The 24,345-nt window shown below is 43.1% G+C and overlaps 1 protein-coding gene across 1 annotated transcript in view; it reads left to right on the top strand.

Annotated features, from left to right (window-relative positions):
• COL3A1 (collagen type III alpha 1 chain) overlaps nt 1-21,237 on the top strand; it is a 95,240-nt gene extending 74,003 nt beyond the window's left edge. The window contains exons 32-51 of the mRNA XM_084815736.1: nt 755-808; nt 2,824-2,877; nt 2,979-3,032; nt 4,981-5,034; nt 6,387-6,494; nt 6,665-6,718; nt 7,728-7,781; nt 9,012-9,173; nt 10,549-10,656; nt 11,857-11,964; nt 12,654-12,707; nt 12,884-12,991; nt 13,359-13,412; nt 13,511-13,618; nt 14,624-14,677; nt 14,837-14,944; nt 15,247-15,532; nt 16,797-16,984; nt 17,184-17,426; nt 19,403-21,237. Of these exons, the coding sequence (XP_084671862.1) occupies nt 755-808; nt 2,824-2,877; nt 2,979-3,032; nt 4,981-5,034; nt 6,387-6,494; nt 6,665-6,718; nt 7,728-7,781; nt 9,012-9,173; nt 10,549-10,656; nt 11,857-11,964; nt 12,654-12,707; nt 12,884-12,991; nt 13,359-13,412; nt 13,511-13,618; nt 14,624-14,677; nt 14,837-14,944; nt 15,247-15,532; nt 16,797-16,984; nt 17,184-17,426; nt 19,403-19,549 (2,160 nt within the window). The 3' untranslated portion in view covers nt 19,550-21,237. The remainder of the gene's footprint in view (nt 1-754; nt 809-2,823; nt 2,878-2,978; nt 3,033-4,980; nt 5,035-6,386; nt 6,495-6,664; nt 6,719-7,727; nt 7,782-9,011; nt 9,174-10,548; nt 10,657-11,856; nt 11,965-12,653; nt 12,708-12,883; nt 12,992-13,358; nt 13,413-13,510; nt 13,619-14,623; nt 14,678-14,836; nt 14,945-15,246; nt 15,533-16,796; nt 16,985-17,183; nt 17,427-19,402) is intronic.
• The last annotated feature ends 3,108 nt before the right edge of the window (nt 21,238-24,345 follow it).

The following is a 24,345-nucleotide window of genomic DNA, read 5'->3' on the forward strand; positions in this document are numbered from 1 at the left end:
GCCTCACTAGACCTCTAGTGTTGTGGAGGGTGTCTGTTTCCACATCCCAACTGTGACTGCAGTTGCAGTCTGCTTCCTTTCTTCAGTATGCTTCAAAGGCTGTCACTTTACTTATGAAAATGAAAGGGGGGAAGTAGATAGGCTCCAATTGACAAGACGGTTGAGTGAGGCAAAATCTGCCCCTTCACCCCAAGCCAGGATCAAAGGGGAGGGGACAGCAGAGGCCCTCGTCCCAATAGTGACCGTAAGTTCATCTCTTTTCTTAGCATAGTTGTCATGAGGAAAAGCGTTGCATGCTATTGTGGTGGGAACAAAAACAGTTTCCTCCTCCCAGGGGCTAGATAGCCTGGCCTGTACTGACACTGACTCCACAAGAATGTTCAATGTCTCTAATACATGGGGCCTACTTGTTTGTCCCTGTTCCTATAAAAACAATCATAGGATGATATCCAACATCACGTGGGCTCAGCAGAACGTCTCCCGTATCTTCCCCCTGCACCTCCTGTGCACCCTCCAAATCCATCCCAGAGGATCCCCCAACCTTCTGGAGCAGGGTTTGGGAACACCTGGGAGGCTGCAGGAGGGAGGGGAGAAGCCATTCCGCCAGTGGTGTCCATTCTCCTAGCAGACCAACACCACTGGACTTCACCCATAGTGAGACAACTGAAAACAGTTAACAGACTGCTAGTGCTTTAGTAATATTAAGGAGCAGCAGTGATTCCCTTCTGATTTTTTGTTGCCTTTTATTTGACAGGGAGAACCAGGCGGCAGAGGTGGAGATGGTTTACCTGGTAAAGATGGAGGACGAGTGAGTAGAACCTCCCATGCCATTTGAATATGCTCATTTTCCCCCACTGGTAACTTGCCAACTACACCTCATATGTAACAGGATGTGTCATTTGCCTGAATTTGGCAGAACATATATTTAGTTGAAAGTAGGAAGGACCAGTACTGCCTTCTCCAAAAGTAGCTGGTTGAGAAGGATACGGGAGTGAACATAAACTACATGAAAACATTGTGCTAGATATTTCCCCCTCCTCCCAAGGTTGCCTACTTTTCACCATGAATGTAGTCCATCCATAGTGAACTGACTGCCAGAGGAACATTCCTTAGTGGTTAAGTCGTTGAACTGCAGACTGGAAGGTCGGCAGGTCAGCAGTTCGAGACCCGAGTGCTGCATGACGGAGTGAGCTCCCGTCTTCAGTCCCAGCTTCTGCCAACCTAGCAGTTCGAAAGCAAGAAATTGCAAGTAGATAAGTAGGTACCGCCTCAGCGGGAAAGGTAACAGCGTTCCGTGCACCTCGGTGTTCAGTCATGCCGGCCACATGACCACGGAAGCGTCTTCGGACAGCGCTGGCTCTTCGGCTTAGAAATGGGGATGACCACCGCACCCTAGAGTCGGACACGACTGGTTGGGGACACCTTTACCTTTTACACTCACTCCCATCCCACTTGATTCAAAATTAGCTTGGCTTTCCCAAGCTTTCTTGGACAACTTGCTTGGACAAGCTTTCTCTTTCAGATTGTTATATTTTAGACACTCAGATGCTGCCCACCCCACCTTGCCCCTTCTCTGCAGTGAGAAAGTAACATGTAATCCTGGCTGTACCATGCTTATGAATGATGTGGAACCTGCCAACTTTCTCCACTGGTTCCTCCCTTTCCCCAAAAGGGGAACCAGGGGCCAGAAGGTCTGGCAGCAGCAGTATGGAGTACCTGCAAGAAGGACTGATAGCAGTGGCAGAGGCCTCCTCTTTAACCCTGGGTGTTCTACTGCTTCCTCATCTATCTGGCAATGCACACTCCTGAGCATGCTTAGGAGCATCTGTTGCTGCTGAGGATCATGGGGAGCATGAAGTTCTTCAACGCCTGTCATTCCCATGATTTGGGAAGCATTATGAACCAAAATCTCCAGACTCTCTCCAGGAGTGGATGCTCCTGAGCTGGGATTAGGGATGTATGAGGATTCTGTTTTGCTTTGTTTTTGACTCAGATTTGCCCTGTCCATACCTCCGAATGTGAACATGAGTGCATTTTGCGGGGGGGGGGGGGGCTCACATATTCCTAAACTTGCATTAGCGTTTGAAAAATGCACACTTCAAAAAAAAAGTGTCCTTTTAAAATGTACATTTCTCTCCCCACCCCCTACCCCAGCAAAACAAAAAATATGCATTTTTACACTTTAGTCTATGCGGGGAAATTATGCATTTGGGTGTGAACTTTCCAAAAAAGTCATCCAAAATGCACACTTTTCCTGTTCAAACAAAAAGAAAAGCATATCATAAATGATATAAATTAAAACAGTAGTGATGAAGACAGAGCTTTAAGGTGGAACTCAGAGAACCTTGATAAGCTTGAACCTTGCTAATACTCCCATCCTGACTTGAGAGACATAGTAAACCATGTACCCCTTGGTGCTCATCACTCTTCGATTCCCCAACGGGAAATTGTGCAAATCAAATGTGATCAAATGGAAAAATACTCACCTTTTCACACAAAGTTGCACAACTTTCCCACCCACATAGACTAAAGCGTGAAATTACACATTTTTCAAATCGCTCAGTTTTGAACTGCCTCTTCTCTGAAATGTGTGCAATTTTCGAACACCAGTGCGGGTTTGAGAATTTGCGAGCATTTTTGGAGAAAATGTTCTCCTGCTCACGCTCACATTCTAGGTTGTGAACGGGGCATACTGTTTTGCGAGCACAAACAATATTCTCATACAACCCTGTTATCAATGCAACCCAGATCTCACATTCCAGATTGTTTTGATGGATATGTCCATGCCTTCTTTTGCTGAATATACATTTTCTAATTTTGCAGGGTCCTGTAGGATCCATTGGACCCCCTGGGCCAGCTGGCCAACCTGGTGATAAGGTACTACTCGCATTCCAAAATAACAACTATTGATATGCAAGTGTTAACTGTACTTATTTGGAAGAGCCAAATTCTGAAATAAATGCATTCTTTTTTTTTAGGGAGAGCCTGGTCCAGCTGGACCTCATGGTCCAACAGGTGCCCGTGGTGGTCCCGTAAGAGATCCTGTTTTTATATAATCAATGATCATTCAACCCTAGATTATTTTTCATCATTCATAAAATATTTTCTCAAGGAGAAATGTAGCCTGGTAGAATCCATTCACCCCACACAGTTATAGTATTTTTTGAAATTAGATTATTTGTTAATGGATCAGTATTTTTATAGAGGAAATCCAGATATATGGAAGGTGATAGAACTAAATAGATGTTTAAATTAGACATTAAAGTAGTAGTAGAGGTGGTGGTAGCAATAAAAATAACAATGAGAATTGTATTTATATTCTGCCCTTCCTCCTGAAGGGGGCCAGGAAGGTGTACAACATAATAAAAATACATCTTGTATAGATAATTAAATACATCGACTGTCATTTAGGCTTAATAAAGACATAACCATAAAACTAAAAAACATAGCTCAACACACATGTAATCTTAAAGCAGCAAGGTCCCAGAGCCAAGTTACTTCTCCAAAGCCCAGGTAAACAAACATGTTTTTAGTTGTTGTCTAAAATTCAGCAAGTGGGGAAGTGTGGGGACCAACCACACTTCCCCACGGACGGATTTCCATAACTGGGGTGCTGCCACCAAGAAGGCCCTATCTGAAATCACCACACAGCAGGCCATGCCCAGTGGTGGAATCACAAGAAGGGCCTGTCTGGCCAATCTTCAAGCACAGGCTGGTTTGTACTGGGGAGGGCACTCTTGTAATTGCTGGGGTCCCAAGACAGCAAGGGCATTGTAGACAAGTACCAGCACCTTGAATCGGGCATGATAGCTCACAGGCAGCCAGTACAGTGCCTTACGATTGGTGTCATAGGGTAAAATCCAACATAAGTCCTACTTAGAGTAGGCCCATTGAAATGAATGGGAGTCAATGTATCTACTCTAAGTAGGACTTACATTGGATTTTACCCATATGATCCCACTTAGCTGCCACATGTAGCAATCTGGCATTAGTATTTATCATATTCCTTTCCCTTTTTCCTTTTTCCTTTTATTTTACACTTAAGTAAATGTAAGGATTATTTCAACTTTGACACATTACTTTCTCTTATTAAAGACCTGGATGCTGATCTCTGTCAAAGCATTTCAAACTTTTAACTCCACTGATGGCATAAACCCATGTCACTGAAATCTATGGCTTGTTCATTGTCAAAATTAACAGGATTAACAAAACATCTGGAGGCCATATTTCAGTCATATTTCAGCCATATTTCAGTTTCAGTCAAGCACAAGAGTTAAGAGGCCTCTTCTAAATTCTTCCCTGTGAGAGGCATTAACTCCTGTTTATGGAAGTGCCAAAAGTGCTTTATAAATAATTATTAGAATGCCCCCTTGTGAGTTCATTTCAATATCCTGCCCTCATATGGCATAATTGGCCCGCTGAGAGACATACCAAAATCTGGGGATGGGGGCGGGGGATTGAGGTAATGACACCTGGCTGCTTTACATTGAAATAGCAAAGCGGTAAAGAAATAAGAAAGGAAAAAGAATAATACAGCAGGTGGAAAAGAAATCAACCTGTAGGAGAATCAAGCAGTAGTGGAAGTTAGCAACAGTCTGGTGTTAGGCAGTTGCTGCCCTTCACCAGGCATGTCAGTAAAAAACTTCATTCATTATTGAATTTATTTACTACATGTCTATACTGCCCAATAGCCAAAGCTTTCTGGGAAGTTGATGAAAATGTAAAAACCCCAAATACAACTGCCTACCAAGCAAACACAACCAGTTGCAGAGGGAAATCTAATATTTCTCAGACTTCTGTGGGCATTGTAAATTGTTTGTTTGACAGGAGAGGAGGGGGAGGATGTTGCATTGCAAAGGCAGAATATTCCAAACATATAAGGACAGTTAGGTGAGATGAGGAACAGCATTAGGGGTATGACTTCCAAGCTTTCCTGTTGGGTTATTTATGCTTCTTCATATCTTCCTTCGTAATCTGCAGGGTGACAGAGGTGAACAAGGCCCCCCTGGTCCTGCTGGCTTCCCGGGAGCTCCTGTAAGTATGGAGTTGTTTTTATCTCTTGTTACTATTTCATCTTTTCCTATTCTCTTTAATATAAGCACTACATTTTTTGTGTACATTCAGAAGAAAAGTATTACCCCCATATTCATGTGTTAAGTTCCCACCTCTAAACTCTGCATTTTACAGCTGTCTTGGTATTTCAAAGGAACTATTCATAAAAAGCTGATTTCAGATATATATTTTTTAATCTCAGCTATCGACATACTGCAATTTCTTCCTTCTCTTTCTCTGCTGCACTCTCATCTGAGCATAGCAAGAAGGAGGTAACCAATTTGTAGAGATTTCACTCCTTCTAATAGCGAACTCAGGTGGTGAGTACTGACGGGATTGTAGCCAAAACCAAGCCACTCAGAATCAAGAGGGAGGAATCAGCATGTTTGGTGGAACCCTAAGGTTTAAAAAAGAACACTGAGGGGACAAAAAAGAACACTAAGGGGACAAACGCTAAGGGGACAAAACTACTGAGCATGCTCAGTAGTCAGGGAATGCGGAGAGACAGTTGGGAAAAAAATGGAAGATGGGGCAGGGAGGGAGTGAATAGAATGCCCTGTTTAAAGAGAATAGCTAGTTGGAACTGGAGCACTCCTACTGAGAGGGAGGAAGCACTGCAGCCTTTTGGTGAATTTTCCCACTTTTCTATCGCTAATTCAGAAATATTTGCTTCTGCCTTTTGATCAAGAATAACTGGGTGCTGACAAAACCCAAATGACCTGTACAATGGAACAGTCCCCATCATGAGGTATTCATGCAACTTAGAGTTTGAGAGCTCCTCTGATCAAAATAACTAAATCCCTTGGTTGGCTCCAAGCAATGTTGCTGCAGCTAGTTGCTTTATTACCCAATTCTGTCCTACCTCAACTGAGATTCTCTGCAGCATCTTTAATGAGTAGTAAATGCTTTGGAGGGAGAGCTGGTCTACAGAAGAGAGGTCTACAGAAAGCAAATGCTTAGTCCTGTCTTTCCTCAACCACTAGGAAGTTTGGACTTCAACTCCCATCAGCCCCAGGCAGCATAGCCACTGCTCAGAAATCCTGGAAGTTGTAGTCCAAAATACCTAGATGGCACCAGATTGGGGAAGACTGTTTTAAAGTGAAACCAACAGGAATATTAAAAGGAGCTTATAGTCCTGCACACAGTAGTTTGTGGCAAGCAACTTTCGTTGTCTCTGCACTATAAAACAGACACTGAACTTGACACTGAATTAGATTTAGATTCTAGATCCCTTTAAGCACCATTTCTACCATTATCTCTAACCAACGAATCAAGGCTTATTAGGTCCCCTTTGGTATTAAAGTATAATACGTATGACAACTTCTTTTATATAGGGGCAAAATGGAGAACCTGGTGGAAAAGGAGAGAAAGGCCCTGCGGGTGAACGGGGAGAAGGTGGACCCCCAGGTCCTGCAGGTCCATCAGGAGGCCCTGGTGCACCAGTAAGTATTCAGCAATATACACTCAAATATACTGCTTCTGGCATATCATTGTCCTTATCTATTTTATATACAACAAGAAACCTTTCAACACACTGATTCCATCAGATTTCTTTGATTATCTGGTCTGGATTTCTTGGTATTCTGAGGTAACCTTTTCGTTTCCTATCTAGGGTCCATCTGGTCCACAAGGAGGGAAAGGAGAGCGTGGTTCCCCAGGTCCTCCAGTGAGTATTACCTTTTCAGTCCATCCATAGCCATTAAACAATGATGTTGCATGCTTGCAACTCCAGCAAGATGTAAACCATTATGACCTGGTCTCTAAAGTACACTATGATCTACGAACAGCACACCAAATTCCTCTAACAAGGATCATCAATAAAGTCAGGAAATGTACTCCCATTCACCTGGCATTTTGGTTCTGAAAATCCTCTTTGACAATGTTCTTTGATCCATGAGTTGAGATTTTACCTACAGTTAGTATCGCCATTGGAAAATAATATTAACATTGAGCCATATGTTCAGATATTGCGGAAATGTGCTCCCGTATCTTTTCCCACACCACACCAGCCACATATTGCACAGACTTGCTCTAGAAGATGCCTCTATGCCAACTAAGGATAACATTTCATGCACCTGATGGAGTGGGCTCTAGTCCATGAAAGGGCCTGCCACGATAAATATATTAGTTTTTAGGGGACCACAAGACACTTCATTGACCATGATCACATATCATGGTAAACCAGAATTTGTTTTGAATCCTGGCTTGTGTGAATAAATGAGGGTGCTGGTGCATATTGCTTGATCGCTCCCACTTGGCTCCTTCTGCCAGTGGGAGTGGCTAAACAAGCCAGGGGCTCTCCATGGTTTGTTAATGTGATGTCCAAACCAGGAACTCTGGCGTGTTCCTCACCTAACAAGCCAGAGACATATGCCAGGGTTTGTGCTTCAAACCCATCCAAAACTTTCTGCCTTACTGTGATATACAAACCAGGCCATTATGTTTCTAGCCCTTTGGAAGTTGTCTTTGAGTAGCAAGTTCAGCATTAGGTTATGGCAAGTGTTTGAGTTAGCTGTCATTATTATTTTTCATGAAGAATCTTCTGATATAGTCATCAAATATTGGTGATTAATTTATGTGGTGAACAGTATTCCATTTCCTTGAATTCTGTGTTCCCACATTTGCGTAACAAAGTTTTGTGACTTGTTAACATTACCATTACTCATATCTTTCAGGGTCAGGCTGGCTTTCCTGGTGGTCGTGGTCTACCTGGTCCTCCTGGTAACAACGTAAGAATTACTATCAGTTTTAAAACCTTATCATGCCACTATGTTTTCAAATTCCTTTGCTCAGATCCAGAGCTTGAGCTGGCCCCTCCATTGAAATGAATGGGAAAGCTCATTTGCACAGAAGCTCCATACGTAGATTGGAGCATATGGTGTGCTCTGGTTCACAGTTCTTGAAGTCTTAATTAATTGATTTATTTTAATAGATTATTAAACATGCCTTTGATGGAGAAACATCAACCTAATTCAAACTGCTGCATCTCCGTCATTGCTAACTTAAGTCCTACCTAGGCTCACCGACACCAAGGCTGTGAAAAGAAAATCCCTATTTCTACATCATACCCAATCCACACACACACAAAACCCTCTTGTCCTGCCTGCTTAATAATAATAATAATAATAGGAGCATGCACAAAGTCCAAAATCCACAATTCATAGAAACCCCAAACCTTAACTGAGTATTCCATGTTGTCCATATTATGGCTTGCTAGAAATAGAAAGCAAGGATTATCAGCTTACGTTATGCCAGAGGAACTGTAAAATCATAAACTTGGAAGGGACATTGGAGGCCATTTAGTCCAACCCGCATGCTCAATTCAGGACCTGCAATTCAGGTTTAACTAAAACATCCCTGATAGATGGCCATCCGACCGCTGCTTAAATACTTCTAGCAAATGAATTCTTGAGACAAGGAATAAATACATTTTTTGAAAACTAGAGGCACGCATACAAGGTAGCAAAGCCCTTTTACCAGTGGAGACTGGTGGCTTTGATTTTGGTGGGGCTGCGAATCCACCCAGGGTTTCAGTCAGAACCAGCCAGAACTCTAAAGAACCTATCCAAGGTGCTGAACCTATTTTGGGGATAGGGATCTGCCCCTTGGGTAGTTCCTTTGGAGTTCTGGCTGGTTCTGACTGAAACCCGGAATGATTCACAGCCACCAGCCCCCACTGCCTTTTACTGTCATGCCCATTCTTCCTGTATCTATCGATAGTCTTTTTAACCCAACTCTTCCGTCTTGTATGTGTTCAGTGATCTAATGTATTCACAGAGTACAGTCATATACACATTTAAGCTCTTTTCTTGGTAGGCAGCGGCAGGGTGCGGGCGGGGGTGGCCAAAGAAGTTTAGGGCTTTTTTGCTCACATCATTAATTCCCCATTCTTTCGCTGTTCTACGAGCATTGATTGAAATGCTGTACTTAAATCTTCGTTTTCAATTCTTGATTTCTAGGGTAGCCCAGGGCCACCTGGCCATGGAGGCCCTCCAGGCAAAGATGGTCCTCCTGGTCCAGCTGGTATTTCTGGCCCCAGTGGTAGCCCAGGTGGCCAAGGTCCAAAAGGTGAGCCTGGCTCACCGGGCGAAAAAGGTTCGGCGGGTCCAAGAGGAGAAGCGGTAAGCACACTATTTGAGCATCTTACTTGAAAACAGGAATCAATAAACATTCCATGATGATTACACACGTTCAATGACATTTACACTTATCCTGTCATTTCTTCCTTCTGATACGTAAACGCTGCAAATGCGCCGATTATACCAGTGTATATTACCTATAGGTAAAGATGCTAAACAAGGACCAATGTTTGCAGCTAGTCATAGCGGTTCGTCTTTTGAATAAGAGCATCACTATGTTTGCACTGGGAAATGCTACCAAGAATTACACTGGCTTCAGATTGATCCTAACACCCTTACAGGACCTTATTTTATACCTTGTTTTACGTACATTACAGGCATCGGTCCTGGATTTTTAACCCTCATTTCCAGGATAAGCCTCAAACCATAGCTTGCCAGTTCAGATGAAAAGGTGAACTAGGGTTGGCTTCAAACCAGGAAAGGAGGGAGGACTCCACCACACTCAAAGGGAGGAGGGACCATGAAAGCTCAGTGGTCTTTCCAAGCAGCAAACCATGCCAGGGCACCAAGTGTATAGCACCAACCCACCATTTGGCATTATGCCTGAACCGTCCCTCTTTTTCTTAATGCTTAAACAATTTACAATTTACAACTTGTCTTTCTTTTCCTGTAAGGAGACTCTCAATTTGCTTTCACTGTATCCCAATTTTTTTTTTTAATGGCGGTGCCATCAGGGCCAGATAAAGGCTGCCTTTATACTAAAGAAAAACCTCATAGTCCTCCCATTCTGGAGCCTTTCTGCATTTATCGTGGCCTCCCAGACAGTGACATGACTGCTGAGAGGGGAAGCTTTTAATTTTCAAGGTTCCATAGAACACAACGAAACAGTGTCATCTAGTGGCTGTTTCAATCGTGCTACATTCCGACTTTTAAAAATGGTTCATTAGTTCCGGATGTTTTTGGAGCGAAATAACCAGGAAATACCTCTGGATGTGCCCTGGAGGTTAACGATGTTATGAAGGACCTGCAAACATCCGTGAGTGAGCCATCTCAATAACAGGATAAAAGCTCTGTGTGAAGGAGTCCAAAGACTCTAAGGAGACATATGGCACTACTATCAATCTTTATTTGGCCCAAATATCCCTTACACACATTTTTATCAGGACCCTATCTATGAGAATGATACAACCAGAGATGAGCCCAGAATAGATCAGAAGTTTTCTCTTATCCTCTGTTTTGCATTAAAATGATTAAATACCTTTTCGTCTGCTCAGCTGAAGATATTTTTCTGTATAAGCATTTCTTTTTTCAAGTACACATGTCTTCAACTAAGTACAGATAATACCTCTGTCTCAAAACCCATTTTATAAATCTGTCACTAAATATTTATTGTTTCGGACTTATTTATCTCTCATAGGGTGCACCAGGTCCTGCAGGGCTTTCGGGCATACCTGGACAGCGTGGTATTGTGGGACTGCCAGGCATGAGAGGTGGACCAGGCCCTGCTGGTCTACCTGGTACAAAGGTGAGGCATTATTCCATTATTTAAATCATCTGAAGTATTTAATAGAATGAGGGCTATGCTAAAAGTGTAAATTCTTGAACATAGGCTTGAACTAGTGTTGGGAGGGGAGGGGATTTGAGGGAATGATTTTTTTCAGATGATTGGGGGGTGCTTATCACTGGCAGCAGTTTCTCTTTTATATTTTTTTCCAAACTTTTTGCTGCTGCCACAGATGGCAGCCAAAAAAAAAAGAGCAAGGGGAGAAATGAAAAAACACTCCTGCACTTCTTCTAATGACAAGTGTCTCCTGAAACTGTTGAAAAAATTCCATCCCGTTGAAGCTTCACAGAACTCCCCCCATCCCTGCTTGCCGCCATCCCCCAACTAGCTCACTCCCATCTCTTCCTAAAGCTCCATCACAGATGCACACTGAATGAATACACTGTTGGTTGATGTTGGCAGCTATGTCCAGGGAGGTGAAAGCATATCTCAGCAACCTTGGTTGCTTTTTCTCTTAGACCTGGATGATGCCTTTCATCGGGTATCAAGAAGGGTAAGACATGCATAGAGTCACATGTTTGTCTTGACTATAAAGAAGAGGACAATCACAATATACATGCATATACACAGATACACACTTCAGTAAAAAAAAAAAAAAGTATTCAATAACGATATAGGATGAAATCCAATGTCATGCTAGCAGCCATCCACTAGTGGAACGGGACTTTCTCCCACCCTCCCCTCCCTTCTGTGACACCCAAAAATATACTTCAGAGGGTTTCCCAGCCCCCTGGAGCACATTTTGAAGGCATATGGGGAGCTGTGGGGGGAGGGGGAATTGCCCCCCCTCCTGGTTTCCATGAAGGAACTGCTTCTATCAGCAGAATGTTGGATACAATCCATAGTCTGAAAGTTAATTTGATGGTTGGGTGTAGAAAGCTCTGCAAACATTTCGGGATCTGATGGGATTTTGGTATGTGGTTTGTTCAGCCTCTTAGTACCTGTGTTTTAGGATTACTGTGAGAATTGCCCATTAAAATAGGCAGACTTTTCAGAAAACCTCCCATTTAGTCCACCAACAACTGAACTGAAATAGAGTATGAACACAGTATGGGCCATCCACTGCTTCTTAAAGGTATTTTCTGATAATGGCTACTTATAGATTTAGAAGGAGTTACAAAAATTCAGCGTGTCATCAATGCATTTTGTGTTCCAATGCAGGGTGAAGATGGCAAACCAGGATCCAATGGTAACCCAGGAGAACGAGGACCTCAAGGCCCACAAGGTCTTCCAGGCATTAGTGGAACACCTGGAGAACCAGGCAGAGATGTAAGCCATCATTTTTATATTAGCTGTACCCCAGAGATAAACACTCACTTCACTTAAGAGTTACACAAAGCTGTACCCACAAAATGTGAAAAATGGATCTCATTCAAATATCTTGAAATGGTGGGGGGAAGGTTTGGTCCTCCCCTCCTGATGTGCAGTTGTCCCAATCCAAATTAGGGCCACACATATTTAGTCTAGAGTAAAAACAAAATGATTATCCTCCACGACGTGCTATACAATTAACATAACATGTTATGTTAGATAATATGAAGATAATATGAGATAATATGAAAGTATGGTTTGCGATGTATCTGTGATGGCCCATTCACACATGCAAATCATCCCTTGATTCTGCATTCCGCTTGATGAATGTTCATGTGTGAACCAGCCCTCAATGAGTGAACAATCTTAGAAATGCAGTCACAACATCTTTGATAAGTCCTGATAACTGCGTTAACTTCAAGGGAATTGAACTCCCTCAAACTACATCAATATGAAACTCAAGCTAAAAACGTAGGAAAGGTTTAGGCGTTTTTAGTGGGTTTTTAAATGTTTCTCCCATTACATTTATTTCTTTCTTTGTTTGTTTGTTTATTTATTACATTTCTATACCACCCAGTAGCCGAAGCTCTCCGAGTGGTTTTATCGTTATGCCCTTATCTAAACACTTATTATCCTGTATTTCTAAGGGTAATGCTGGATCCGATGGTTTGCCAGGTCGTGATGGATCTCCAGGACCAAAGGTGAGAAGTTATCTAATCAATCAACATGGCTGTGTGTGCTATTTGGAATGACAATTATTGTGATTGCTAGCTAATGGTAGGCCCTAATCAATATTAGAGTTTGCCTGGGCTTAACTGACATGCCCTTTAGTAAATAGATACATTCCTCACATTGGCTGTGATGTTTTTCTCCTCAGGGTGATCGTGGTGAAAATGGTTCTCCAGGTTTACCAGGGTCTCCGGGTCATCTTGGACCTCCAGGTAATTCTGGTCCATCCGGAAAACCTGGTGAAAGAGGACATCCCGTAAGTATGAAAACAATGTTGCATCCTGTTTTTGTTTGTTCCCTGTGCTGTCCAGCCATTAATATTAAGCTATAATGACTGTGGATATTTTTAGATGAACTAATTCCAGTTGATCTCATCATCTAGCTACTGCAAAAGTCATCACAAACTAGGGGAGGAAAAAATGGAAACTATCTGTAATCAGGGATTTTGAAAGGTTTCTGAATAAGCTAGGTACTTGTGATGCCATTTCATTTTAAATGCTGGAAACAGTGGGAGGTGAATACATTTCATGCTCTAGTGCTTTAAAAAAGACCGGAATTTATATCTAGGAAGTTGGTCTTAGATGCAATCCTGAAGCACATCCATTTCTTTTTTGTTTTTACAGGGACCTGCTGGTCCAGCTGGCCCTGCTGGCCCTGCTGGGAGTCGTGGTGCTCCTGTAAGTCTCCACTTCGGAACTTCAGCTCTTCATATGTTGCTAGTTCTCTTTAACCTAAAATGCATTTTTTATAACACTTCTTCAATATGTTTCTGAAGGGTCCTGCTGGTGCACGTGGTGATAAAGGTGAAACTGGCGAACGTGGGCTAAATGGAATAAAGGGTCACCGAGGAATGAATGGTAACCCAGGACTCCCTGGTCCACCTGTAAGTTTTTAGAACTCTGTTGGCTTGCATGGGAGGAAAATGATGTGGACTCTGCATGATCCCAGATATAAGCATAAATCACTTTGACATGTTAAGAAAAGGAGCACAAAGAGTTCCTGTATTAAAATGATTGCATCTCTCTCCCACCCACCACCTACCCCATTTTCATCTTAAAATTGATGTACGGTTGTATGGTTTGGTGAAGAAAACCAGACATTTTGGAATTTCCCATCCAGTTTCTTAGCTATTAATTAAGTTTCAGAGGAGGAAGGCATCCAGCAATACTGCATTAGAATAGCATTATTTCTTTTTTGGAGGAGTATAGTTGGAAGTATTGTCATATCCCTAAATCCTGGGAAACAATGCATGAAAGGAGCTCCTTATTGCAAATGGCATTTGGTTTTTCTGATACAACCAATGCACAATGGCTCCGGTTCAAAGAAAGGTGTTCTTAAATCTCTTTGAAATCAATGTGACAAGTTCATCACAACTAACTCAAGTCTCAGTGATGTCAAGTGGACTTAGGCACAGCCAGCTTTCTTTGATCAGGACCTACATCAATATGAAACTCAAAGGAGCCCAATCCTGAAACTAACAGATAATCCATGAGTGATCTCCTTTCAAGGTCATTGGTACAATCTATAGAAATGGAAGCATTCAGGTGCTGTTGAACTGAATGGTACTTGAGAGCATTTAGCTCTCTAAACCATTCCCATGTCACAGAGATATTCTATGTCTGGAACTGAAACATCCACTTATCTAGCACAACTCATTGCTGTTGATATAGAATCTTTCTCTATATATGGATTTGTCTTTTTAAGTGCCGTTTAAGCTATTTATTTATTTTATTTCTACCATGCCCTTTCTTCAAAAAATGGCACTCAACACTGCTAGTGATTGTCACCACATCTTGTAGGGAATGCAACAAAGCTCGAGTTGCAATACAGGGAGAGGAGTGTCAAATCTGGATTTAGCTACCTCTGTTTGTCATTCTTGTCTTAACAGGGTCCACTGGGTCCCCAAGGTCCAAATGGAAGCCCAGGACCTTCAGGTGCTAGAGTAAGTAACCTCTCTGTTCAATCTCAACTGGATGCATCCTTAAACTATGACTAGACCGTTTAGACAGAATTAATGGACTCTGCCCCCCATGTTATTTTGTATCAGTGCTTCAAAATACACGAATAATGCAGATAACGACTGATTTCTTGTGCTATTTAGGGTCCCCCGGGACCAGGTGGTCCACCTGGAAAAGATGGTACAAGTGGCTACCCAGGCCCTATTGGTCCTCCAGGTCCTCGTGGGAGCAGAGGTGAATCTGGAGTTGCGGTAAGGGAAGCAGCAATCTTTGGGACAATGGAAAGATTCCATTCTCATGCTCTACTCATGAGGAACATAATCTTGAAAGCTCTACTCCATGCACCAGTCCTACAGTCAGAGAACTTGGCACAAGACAAATGGCAAACAAAACAAGTCAAATTCCCCCCATCCCCAAACGGAAGTCACGTCCTTGCAGAGTGACCACATCCAAGCAAGGCTAAAGGTGCCTGTTACATTTGAATACTCTACTTTGTGTCTCCATCTGAACATATTTTTTGTTTGTTTGTTTGTTTGTTTGTTTGTTTTTATAGGGTCCACCTGGTCATGGTGGTCCTCCGGGGCCTCCTGGTCAACCTGGAGCTCCTGGCCCATGTTGCGGTGGTGGTGGTGGTGATAGTATTGGCCCATCTATGGAAAAAGGCCCAACCTACTACAGAGATCAGCCATCTGAAGACAAAATCGCAATGAGTGATGTTTTAACTTCGCTGAAATCAATCAACAACCAGATTGAAAACATCATTAGCCCTGACGGTTCACGGAAGAACCCAGCCCGTAACTGCAGAGATCTGAAGTTTTGCCATCCTGAGCTTCAGAGTGGTACGTTCCATCTATTCCTATGTAAATCAGAGAGAAGGAGTGGGTCCTCAAGAAATATGCTGTCCCTAGACGGTACAAGCAATAGAGCTGCCACTGTTCCATATCCCTTTCTGCCCTCTTCCCGATAACGTCCAGCAATAAAATATGTGACGTGTTTCCAGTACACCATGTGTTCCCCCACCAACGGCAGCCAATGACGGGAGTTAGGTAGGAATGGAGAAATGCACAGTGCAACTACACTAGACACGGTCAGAAAGAGGGAGGAAGGAAGCATAGAGTAATGGCTGATGCTCAGAGTTTGGCAAGCTGGCGCCTCCAGATGTTTTGAACTACAACTCCCATAAGCCCCAAGCAGCAGGGCCTGTGGTCAGGGACTATGGGAGTTGTAGTGCAAAGCATCTGTAAGGAACCAGGTTACCTCCACCTCTTCTGGCTGGTGTAATGCAATGTTGTTTTTAGGCTTGATTTTTTAAAATTATTTGATTTATTAAAATAACTAAGTTTATTTTAATCTTGGTTTTCATTACTGTTAAGTTCAGCACTATTGTGTTTGTTAGAAAATGGGGGTACAAATCAAATAATAATAATAATAATACAAAATGACAAGTACCAAATATATTACTAATATTTTATCCATGTCTTCGATGTGATTATTTCATTACTGTACCCAGAAATGGCAGTGTTTTTTTAAAAATAGTATTATAATGCTGCCTTAAATTCATAATGGATATCCAGGGGGTGGGGGGCAGGGGGGAACAGGGGTAGCAAATGGAACCGTATATAGTTTGTGAAGTTCTTTCCTATTAGTCCAGCAATGAATTTTCCTTAAGTGATAAACGTATAATATGGCAAAAGACTTACAGCTCTCACCAATATAATTTCGCATCTTCTTAGATAGCACTGGGGCCTTATCATGTTTGCCATTTACAGATCTGTAGAGACTTAATGTAACAGATCAACATCTTTCTCATTGAGTCCACTAAAGTTTTGATTCTGTTTGACTCATCACTGGAAAGCTGTCTTTGATGTGTTGGATTAACAGGGACCCACACAAGTATTTGGTTCCCTGTTAAAGCAAACTTTGATGTGTTGACTCAACATAGACTAATATCTACATGTATGGTGCATTATTGTGCAGGTTTGCCTTATTCCAAAGGTGCTAACCATTTATAGGCCATAGTACAGGCATTGCCAACAGACACAATGAAGAATCACATCCCTACATAGGTCAGGTAAAATATATATTTTTATGATGTCTTCGCAGGACAGTATTGGATCGATCCTAACCAAGGCTGCAAATTGGATGCTATTAAAGTATTCTGCAATATGGAAACTGGAGAGACATGCATCAATGCCAATCCCAAAACTGTTCCACGGAAGAAATGGTGGACAAGCTCAGGACCTGAAAAGAAACATATTTGGTTTGGAGAGTCTATGAATGGAGGTTTCCAGGTAAGAACGCTATCATTTGAATAAGTAATTTTGACTAGAGTGTGTGCTTTAGTTGCTTATCAATAAAGCTTTCTCTCTTTTATTGCACTTGTTATTAATTAAACGGTTCAGTCTGGCAGAGCAAAAATCAAGCCAGAAGCAGGAGTGGATGAGTACAATTGTGTTAAACAACAACCTACCTGTTGTGTTTACACCACAGTTCAGCTATGGAGATCCAGAACTTCCAGAAGAAGTTGCAGATGTTCAGCTGGCATTCCTTCGAATTCTCTCTAGTCGAGCCTCTCAGAATATCACCTATCACTGCAAAAACAGCATAGCTTACATGGATGAGGCCAGTGGGAATGTAAAGAGAGCACTTAAGCTGATGAGTTCTACTGACAGTGAAATCAAGGCAGAAGGAAACAGCAAATTCACATACACTGTTCTGGAAGATGGCTGTACTGTAAGTAAACAAAGCCTCAGCATTGCAACATGTTTGTTTATTTTTTAGGAAAGAGGGATTTGGTACATTTTGCCATTAGGTTTGGTAAATTTTCCACACCGATGCACACACACAAATCCTAACATTGTGCATTTTCAAATGGCCTTGATGTCTATCTCTGTACCAATTCCCTGGATTTGTATGTCCTGAATTTTATTCATATACTATTTGTGAACTTTCTGACCTGCCACAAGGCTCAACAGGGTGCATGGATTGGATAACACTAAGTATTATGGACTGGAACAAAATTAAATTATTTGCACATGACTTCTCATTGAAATCAATGTGAAAAGTTACTCATCATATCTAACTTAGGTCCCATTAAAATAAATGGGACTCAAGTGCACCTAACCTGGGGTTGGTTGGATCCAGGATGTGCCTTCCATGAGAGGAGGGGGTCTGATCCTGGAAGGTCCCTCCACTCAAGTTTGAGGGATCCCCCTCACATCATGACTCACCCCATTCAGCAGGGTCTCCTGGCTCTCTGTGTAGCATTTCAGAGGGCTGGAAGGACCGCTGTGGGAAGACAAGGGTTGGGAATTCCACTTTCATCAGCACAGCTGATCTTGCGTGAATCTGGACCCAACCCCTCCTGGTCTGGATCCAACCCATAGGACTTTATATTGCAAAAGTATTTTCACGTAGCCCCTTACAGAATTTATAGGAGCCAAACTCAAGAGTCGAAAACAGAAGAGCTAAGTAAAATTTTACCATAGTGCTTGCTAGCAGAGAGGCAGGAGTGTTGGCCTGGGCTCTTATATAAGGACTGTAGAAAGAGATTCCGTCCTCTGTGCAGGCTTAAGACTAGTGGTGAGCAAGCTCCCCACTCCCTTCCAGCTATGCACCACCCAGTTCCCCCACCTACCAATCCTCCAAAAGTCCTCCCCAATGCCTTTCCAGCCTACTTTGGGGAAGGGCCATGGCTCAGTGGCAGAGCACCTGCTTTGCATGTAGAAGGCCCCAGGTTTGATCCCCGGCATCTCCAGGTAGGACTGGAATAACTCCTGCCTGAAACCTTGGAGAGCCATTGCTGCTGGTCAGTGTCAACAGGACTAAATGGGCCAATGGTCTGACCTGGTATAAGGCGGCTCCCTATGTTCCATTCACCTGGTAGCTGCTGGTACTCCAACATGCCCCAAAATGCATATGAATTTTCATGGAAACTTCAAAAATAAATTCTCAAAGTACAGGCTGAACTGAACTCAAGACTGGAAAAAGTTAGAAAGAAGGAGAAACCGAAACTGACCAATTTGTCCATCCTTACCTCTGACAAATGAGAAGAACGCCTGTTTCAGGCATTCGCTAGAAGCGATAAGAGAGGAAGCAGAGGGTTCCACTCAGTGGAGTCTGGTGGCTCTGATGTCAGTGGGCGGTGAATCCTCTCCGGGTGTCAGTCAGAGCCAGTCAGAACTCTAAAGGAGCTATCCAAGGTGCAGAAGCACCCTGGGTAGCTCCTTTAGAGTTCTGACCAGTTCTGACTGAAACCCAGAGTGGATTCACACACTCCCCCAGAGCCACAATGCTGGCATAACAGCAGCCATCAGCAGTACTGCACTCCCAATGTGGCAACAGAATGGAGAATGTTAAAGTTGTGCTGAATATCCTCCCCATTTTGTGGGACCCTTCATCCCCCTCAAAAGTTCAGGGGATATTGGAGGACTTTGGGGGGATGAGCAAAATCCTAAAAATATTTGGAGAAAAATTGAAACTTTCTTACCCTAAATACAAGGTGGACATTTCTTCCTTTTACTTAAGAATGTGCATCTCTTCCCTGCCCTCACATGACTCAGAAGCATGGAGAGGACAATTGGGATGAGATGCACTCAGCACCTCCTCTCTCTCACCACTGAAGAGTCTGGAGTGACCTCCTGTAGATGTTAATCAGACATTTCTCTAAGAGGATTTTTTTAAGTCCTTTCTCTGTTTGCTTTCCACAGAAACACACTGATGAATGGGGTCGAACAGTCTTCGAGTACAGAACACGCAAGACAATGAGGTTGCCTGTGATAGATATTGCACCTTTTGATATCGGCGCTCCCAATCAGGAATTCGGTGTGGACGTTGGCCCAGTTTGCTTCTTATAAACCGAAAATAATGCTCATTCTGAAGCCCAACAAACAAATTCACACTCCAGCTTTGCTCTTGTTTTAACCTTGTCAACAATTAGAGTCAAATCAACTGTATCCCAGTTATTTATTTGCAAAAATTCTGGAGAGAGGGGAAGGAAAAAAAGAGAGATGAATTGACATAAAGGGTTACCATTTTCTTGTTTTGCTCTTACACAAAATACAACAAAATGCCTTTTGCTCTATTTTGTTTCACCAAAATCCCATGTTCCGACAATATCTCCATGGTGCTACGTTACAACCTCAACACTCAGTACAGCAAAACTGTGTAATTTTAGTTGAATACCTGCCCACTGATCAAGCACTGACGAATTCCAGCATCCAAGTTTACCCTCCATGATAAGATGCAGTTCATAAAGCTAGAGAGAATTCCCTGTTTCAACTACCTCAACATGGACAGAAACTGGGATGAGTTTGATGATTCACGCTGAGAAAACCAAAGCAAAATACGTTGGAACCAGTGAATACATCTGGTCAGATTTTTTTGTTTCTGTACTGTGATTTGTGGTGAACAGAATACAGTCCATCAGAAGAAGTGAATGCCCTGGGGTCAACAGACTAATATAAGTTTATTGCTGGACTGCATTGCATTTTTAAGGGTGCTCGTATACTTTCCTGTCATTGCTGGTCAAGACCACTAAAATTAGGGAAGTGTAAAAAAGATTAATGTGATGGTGCTAGTTGTGTATTTTTCACTTCTAAATCTGCAAGCCAGGTTTATTGACTTGCATTAAAACATCAAGGCTTGACAACAATTGTAAATGTCTCTCATCGAAAGTCGTACTGTCGGTAAGCCATTTCTGAGGGCTTTTCTTCCTTCACTCTGTAAAAGTCAATAAAGATGCAAAATCATGAGCTTCTTTTGTCACATTAACACATTTATAGTGTTGGAGGTTAACCATCTTTGTAAGCTTTAATATGGTTGTTGGTCTTTTCCTTACAGAGACACATAATAAAATATGGTAATAAAACTCTGGATCGTCATGTATGTGCCTTACTAGCCATATTTCTTTCCAGAGGTTTCATGAACAATGGAGACTTTCTCAAAGATTTACTGTAATTATTTGTTTAGAATAATGGTGATAATTGATTTCTACAGCGCCATCCACCTAAACGGCACTTCACAGAGTATCATAGCAAAATAATAGGCAAATCCTTCAACAAGGAGCTTATTATCTAAATTTCTGTAGAGAATAGGGTACAAAAACAAGAGGAAAGGGGAGGGGAGGATAACTAGGTGAACAACTGCAGTTAAATAAATGTATTTAGACTAAGAAGGTGTGAATCAGTAAAACATTTGTGCACATTCTTTAAATGTACACATTTTTCTACCATGGGCTAAAGTGTGTCCTTTCTATTTTTCAAAAGCAACCATTTTTTTCATAGCCAGCATTAAAATGTACACATTTTCCAAACACAATTTTGTTTTTGTTCCCTTAATCGCATCACAAGCTCAGAAACGTATGGACTTCAACCGCAGATTGCGGCCAGGTCTGTGTTCAGTTATGGGGTGTGTGAACTGAGTCAATTGTGGTGAAAAACAAACCAAAACTAATTTCTTATACATCATAGATTTAGACCTCAATGTCAGGATGAAGACCAACAAATAAAGGCCAAGGGGGAGAGATCTGCAGAAAAGATTCCGCATTTTTCTTGAAAAATATTGGTCATTCTTGAATGCTGAGAAACTTTCTGTTGCCAGCCAGTATGAGTTTCTCTCAGGAAATACAGTTTTGTGGAGCCAGAGGTGGGGAACCCATGACCACATTTAATGTGGCCGGCAACATCTGCCTCCTCTTCCACCTCCACCCCTTTCTGGGCCATTCCTTTTAAAGGGGCCACACACCCATTTCCCCCAAGCAGGGAAAGCAGAGCGCCTTGAAAGCATTGACCCAGCCAGAGCCACACCCAAAAGGCAGCCCTGCTCTTGCAGGGGGGGGAACAGCCCCCCTCCCTACCCTATGAGAGAGAGCAAAGCACGTGCTGTTGCTGTTCCTCACTTGTGCCAAGCCAAGCTTATCCGAGCCCTCCATGATCCCCCCATTACCCCATTTGCTTCCACCTCTTATCCTCTCCTGCTCCCCTCCCTGTAGCTTCACTACTTCTCTTCCCACAGCCTTCCTCGGTCTTTACTAGCTGCTGCTATTGCCATCTCTCCTTGCCCAGCTCCTGCTGCTCGGATCTGTTCCCTCCACACAAATGTACAAACTTTTTTTTTTTATCCTCTTTTTCCCCAGTTCCCTCCATGCTTGGTCTGGTTTTTCCTTTTCTCTGTGTACATTTATCTGTTTCACCCTTCCCGACTAATATTTCTGCCCAGCTTGCTAAAATGAAGTGGGAAGTCAGCAGAGGATCCAGGGGGCTGATTTACAGAACCAAGAGAAGTCCCTTTCTCCCCAGCCAGCATGTATCATGACTCATGAGCCATTAACTACAACTCCCATCTTTAACTACAAGTCCCATTGGACGTTGCTACCCGGAAGTATAGAAGTTGCTGCAGTTAACCCCTCCCCCCCCCCGTGATAGTCCAGGGCAGAAGACGATACCCCAGTGACAAACCGTGATTGCAACTGCTTTCGCTTGTGGATGCAAGCGTGGAGAAAGGAGAGGGGAAGCCCTCTGCAACATGACAGGATTCAGGCTCCAGAATCAGGCAGCAATCCGGGTGGATGAGGAGGTTCCTTAACCCTTTCTTCTACTGCTCTTTGCTCACTTAACATCTCGTTCTCTCTCACACTCGCACATACACATGTATGCATGAGAGTAAAAGATGCAGGGATCCTGTATCTCAGATTACCCAGGGTTGGGGGTCGAGGAGGAGTCAGGAAGGAAAGAATCCCATCACCTTGCAGCAGGATGGCATGGGAAACCTTTGTAAATGTCATATGGAGGAAGATTTTTTGCAGAGAGAGAGAGAGAGAAAGCAGATTAGTACAGACAGAGAGAGAGAGAGAGAGGGAGGGAGGGAGGGAGATCTGTTGCTTATCCCACTTGATGAGTTACAGAAAGAGAAAAAGAGAGAGGGAGCAGATGGCAGAAAGTGAGCAAGAGAGAAAGGGGGTGGCAGTGCTCACCACTGGCTCTGACCCCACCCCCTGCCAGTATGTCATCCCTGCCAGATTGCCCCAGATGGAAAGTGGCGCTCAACAGAAAGAAAAGGTTCCCCACCCTTGTGTTACACAACAGGTGGACATTCTGCAGCATGGGTGGCACAGGCAACTGATGTATGCAGCACTTGTCACCATGACCAGAAAGCACTCTGGTCCTGGCTATGGCATAGGGTCTCTCTTGCCTGCTTTTCTAGTGCTGCACTGGAATCTGCTGCCTGGCTCAATGGACTAGAACAAAACTGCCCCCATCACAGTGTGCTTCATATTTACTGCAGTGTCCTCTCCAGCTCTGTCTGGCCAACTTGAAGTTCACCTGCAAAATAGGTAGGTCATGACAGATGGATAAACTGTTCCTCTGCTTACATGCTTAGTGGCCATTTCCAATGGGCAGGGGATGTTCAATGCAGCCTTCCCCAACCTGGTGCCTTGGACTACAACTCCCATCAGCCCCAGCCACTCTGGCCAATAGTCACAGATAATGGGACCTATAGTCCAAAACATTCAGAGGGCACCCAGTTGAGGAAGGCCATACTAAATGCCTGAGCAGCTGTACTACTGATGAAGGCAATGCTTGACTGCCTTGAGCCACTTTGAATAAGCCAGTCGGGAGGGGCATGGAGATTCAATAAAGGACTAACGCAGCAAGTGAGAGAAGAGGGAACGAAGACACTCCAGTTGCTCCATTGACAGCACAATCCTATGCATGTCTATTCAGATGTAAGCCCCACTGAATTCAGTAGGACTTGCTCCCAGGTAACTGTGTGTAGGGTTGGAGCCTGAAAGGGGAAAGATTGGGCAGAAGCTGGATGTAGGGGTATGACAGAAGATGAGAGTTAAAGGTTCACACCTTCAGTGAAAGAATGGATAGGCCAGTGTAGAGAGCTACAGACAAGGAAATAATAAAGAACAGAGGACAACCCCAACTTTATCTATATTAGAGATGTACGAACCCCCCACCCCAATGTCAGGGGGTTTCTGTCATGGGGAAATCCAGCCATCTTGGGCCTCAGCGGATTTCCCTGGAGCCCCTCTGTGTCCTCTGGATTGTGGCTGCAATTACGTATAACTAAGCACTTTACAGCTGCAAATGGCGTAAAATACGCTAATTACGGCTGTAATTTGCCAAAGCCACAATTGACAAAGCTTCCCTTGTTTAAAGAGGGATGGAAAGCCACAAAAACACTAGAGGAATGCCAGCAGGGACAGCCAGTCTACTGTGGACTCCACAGGTTGGAATTCGACCTCATTTGGGTCCACAGCAGATTTCTCCAGCATCTGTAATCTGTATATTTTATTATGTTAAAATTATTATTTTCCCTTCATTACCCATTGTTTGTTGTGTCATCACTTATTTTATTTTTATTTATGTATTTATTTTTGTCTAATGTAAGTCATCCTCACAAGCTCACCTGGAATTTTCTTTTTAACCAGTAGGATTTGGGGCTGGATCACACAACACACAGGCCCTGGTGAGTTTTCCACTCAACCTCGCTTTCCATTTTGAACAGCTTTACCATGAAGATAAGTGGCATCAGAATATGAGTCGGGCTGAGCTAAAAGGCCTCCCCAACTTTGCCACTTGTTCATACTTGGCTGTGAAGCTGGAGGTAGGATGGCCATGTGTCCTACTTTACAGAGGAGATT

This window comes from Heloderma suspectum, chromosome 1 (genome assembly GCF_057233095.1).
Source record: "Heloderma suspectum isolate Gila_16-S chromosome 1, 16-S_ref, whole genome shotgun sequence".
In the NCBI taxonomy this organism is placed as follows: Eukaryota; Metazoa; Chordata; class Lepidosauria; order Squamata; family Helodermatidae; genus Heloderma; species Heloderma suspectum.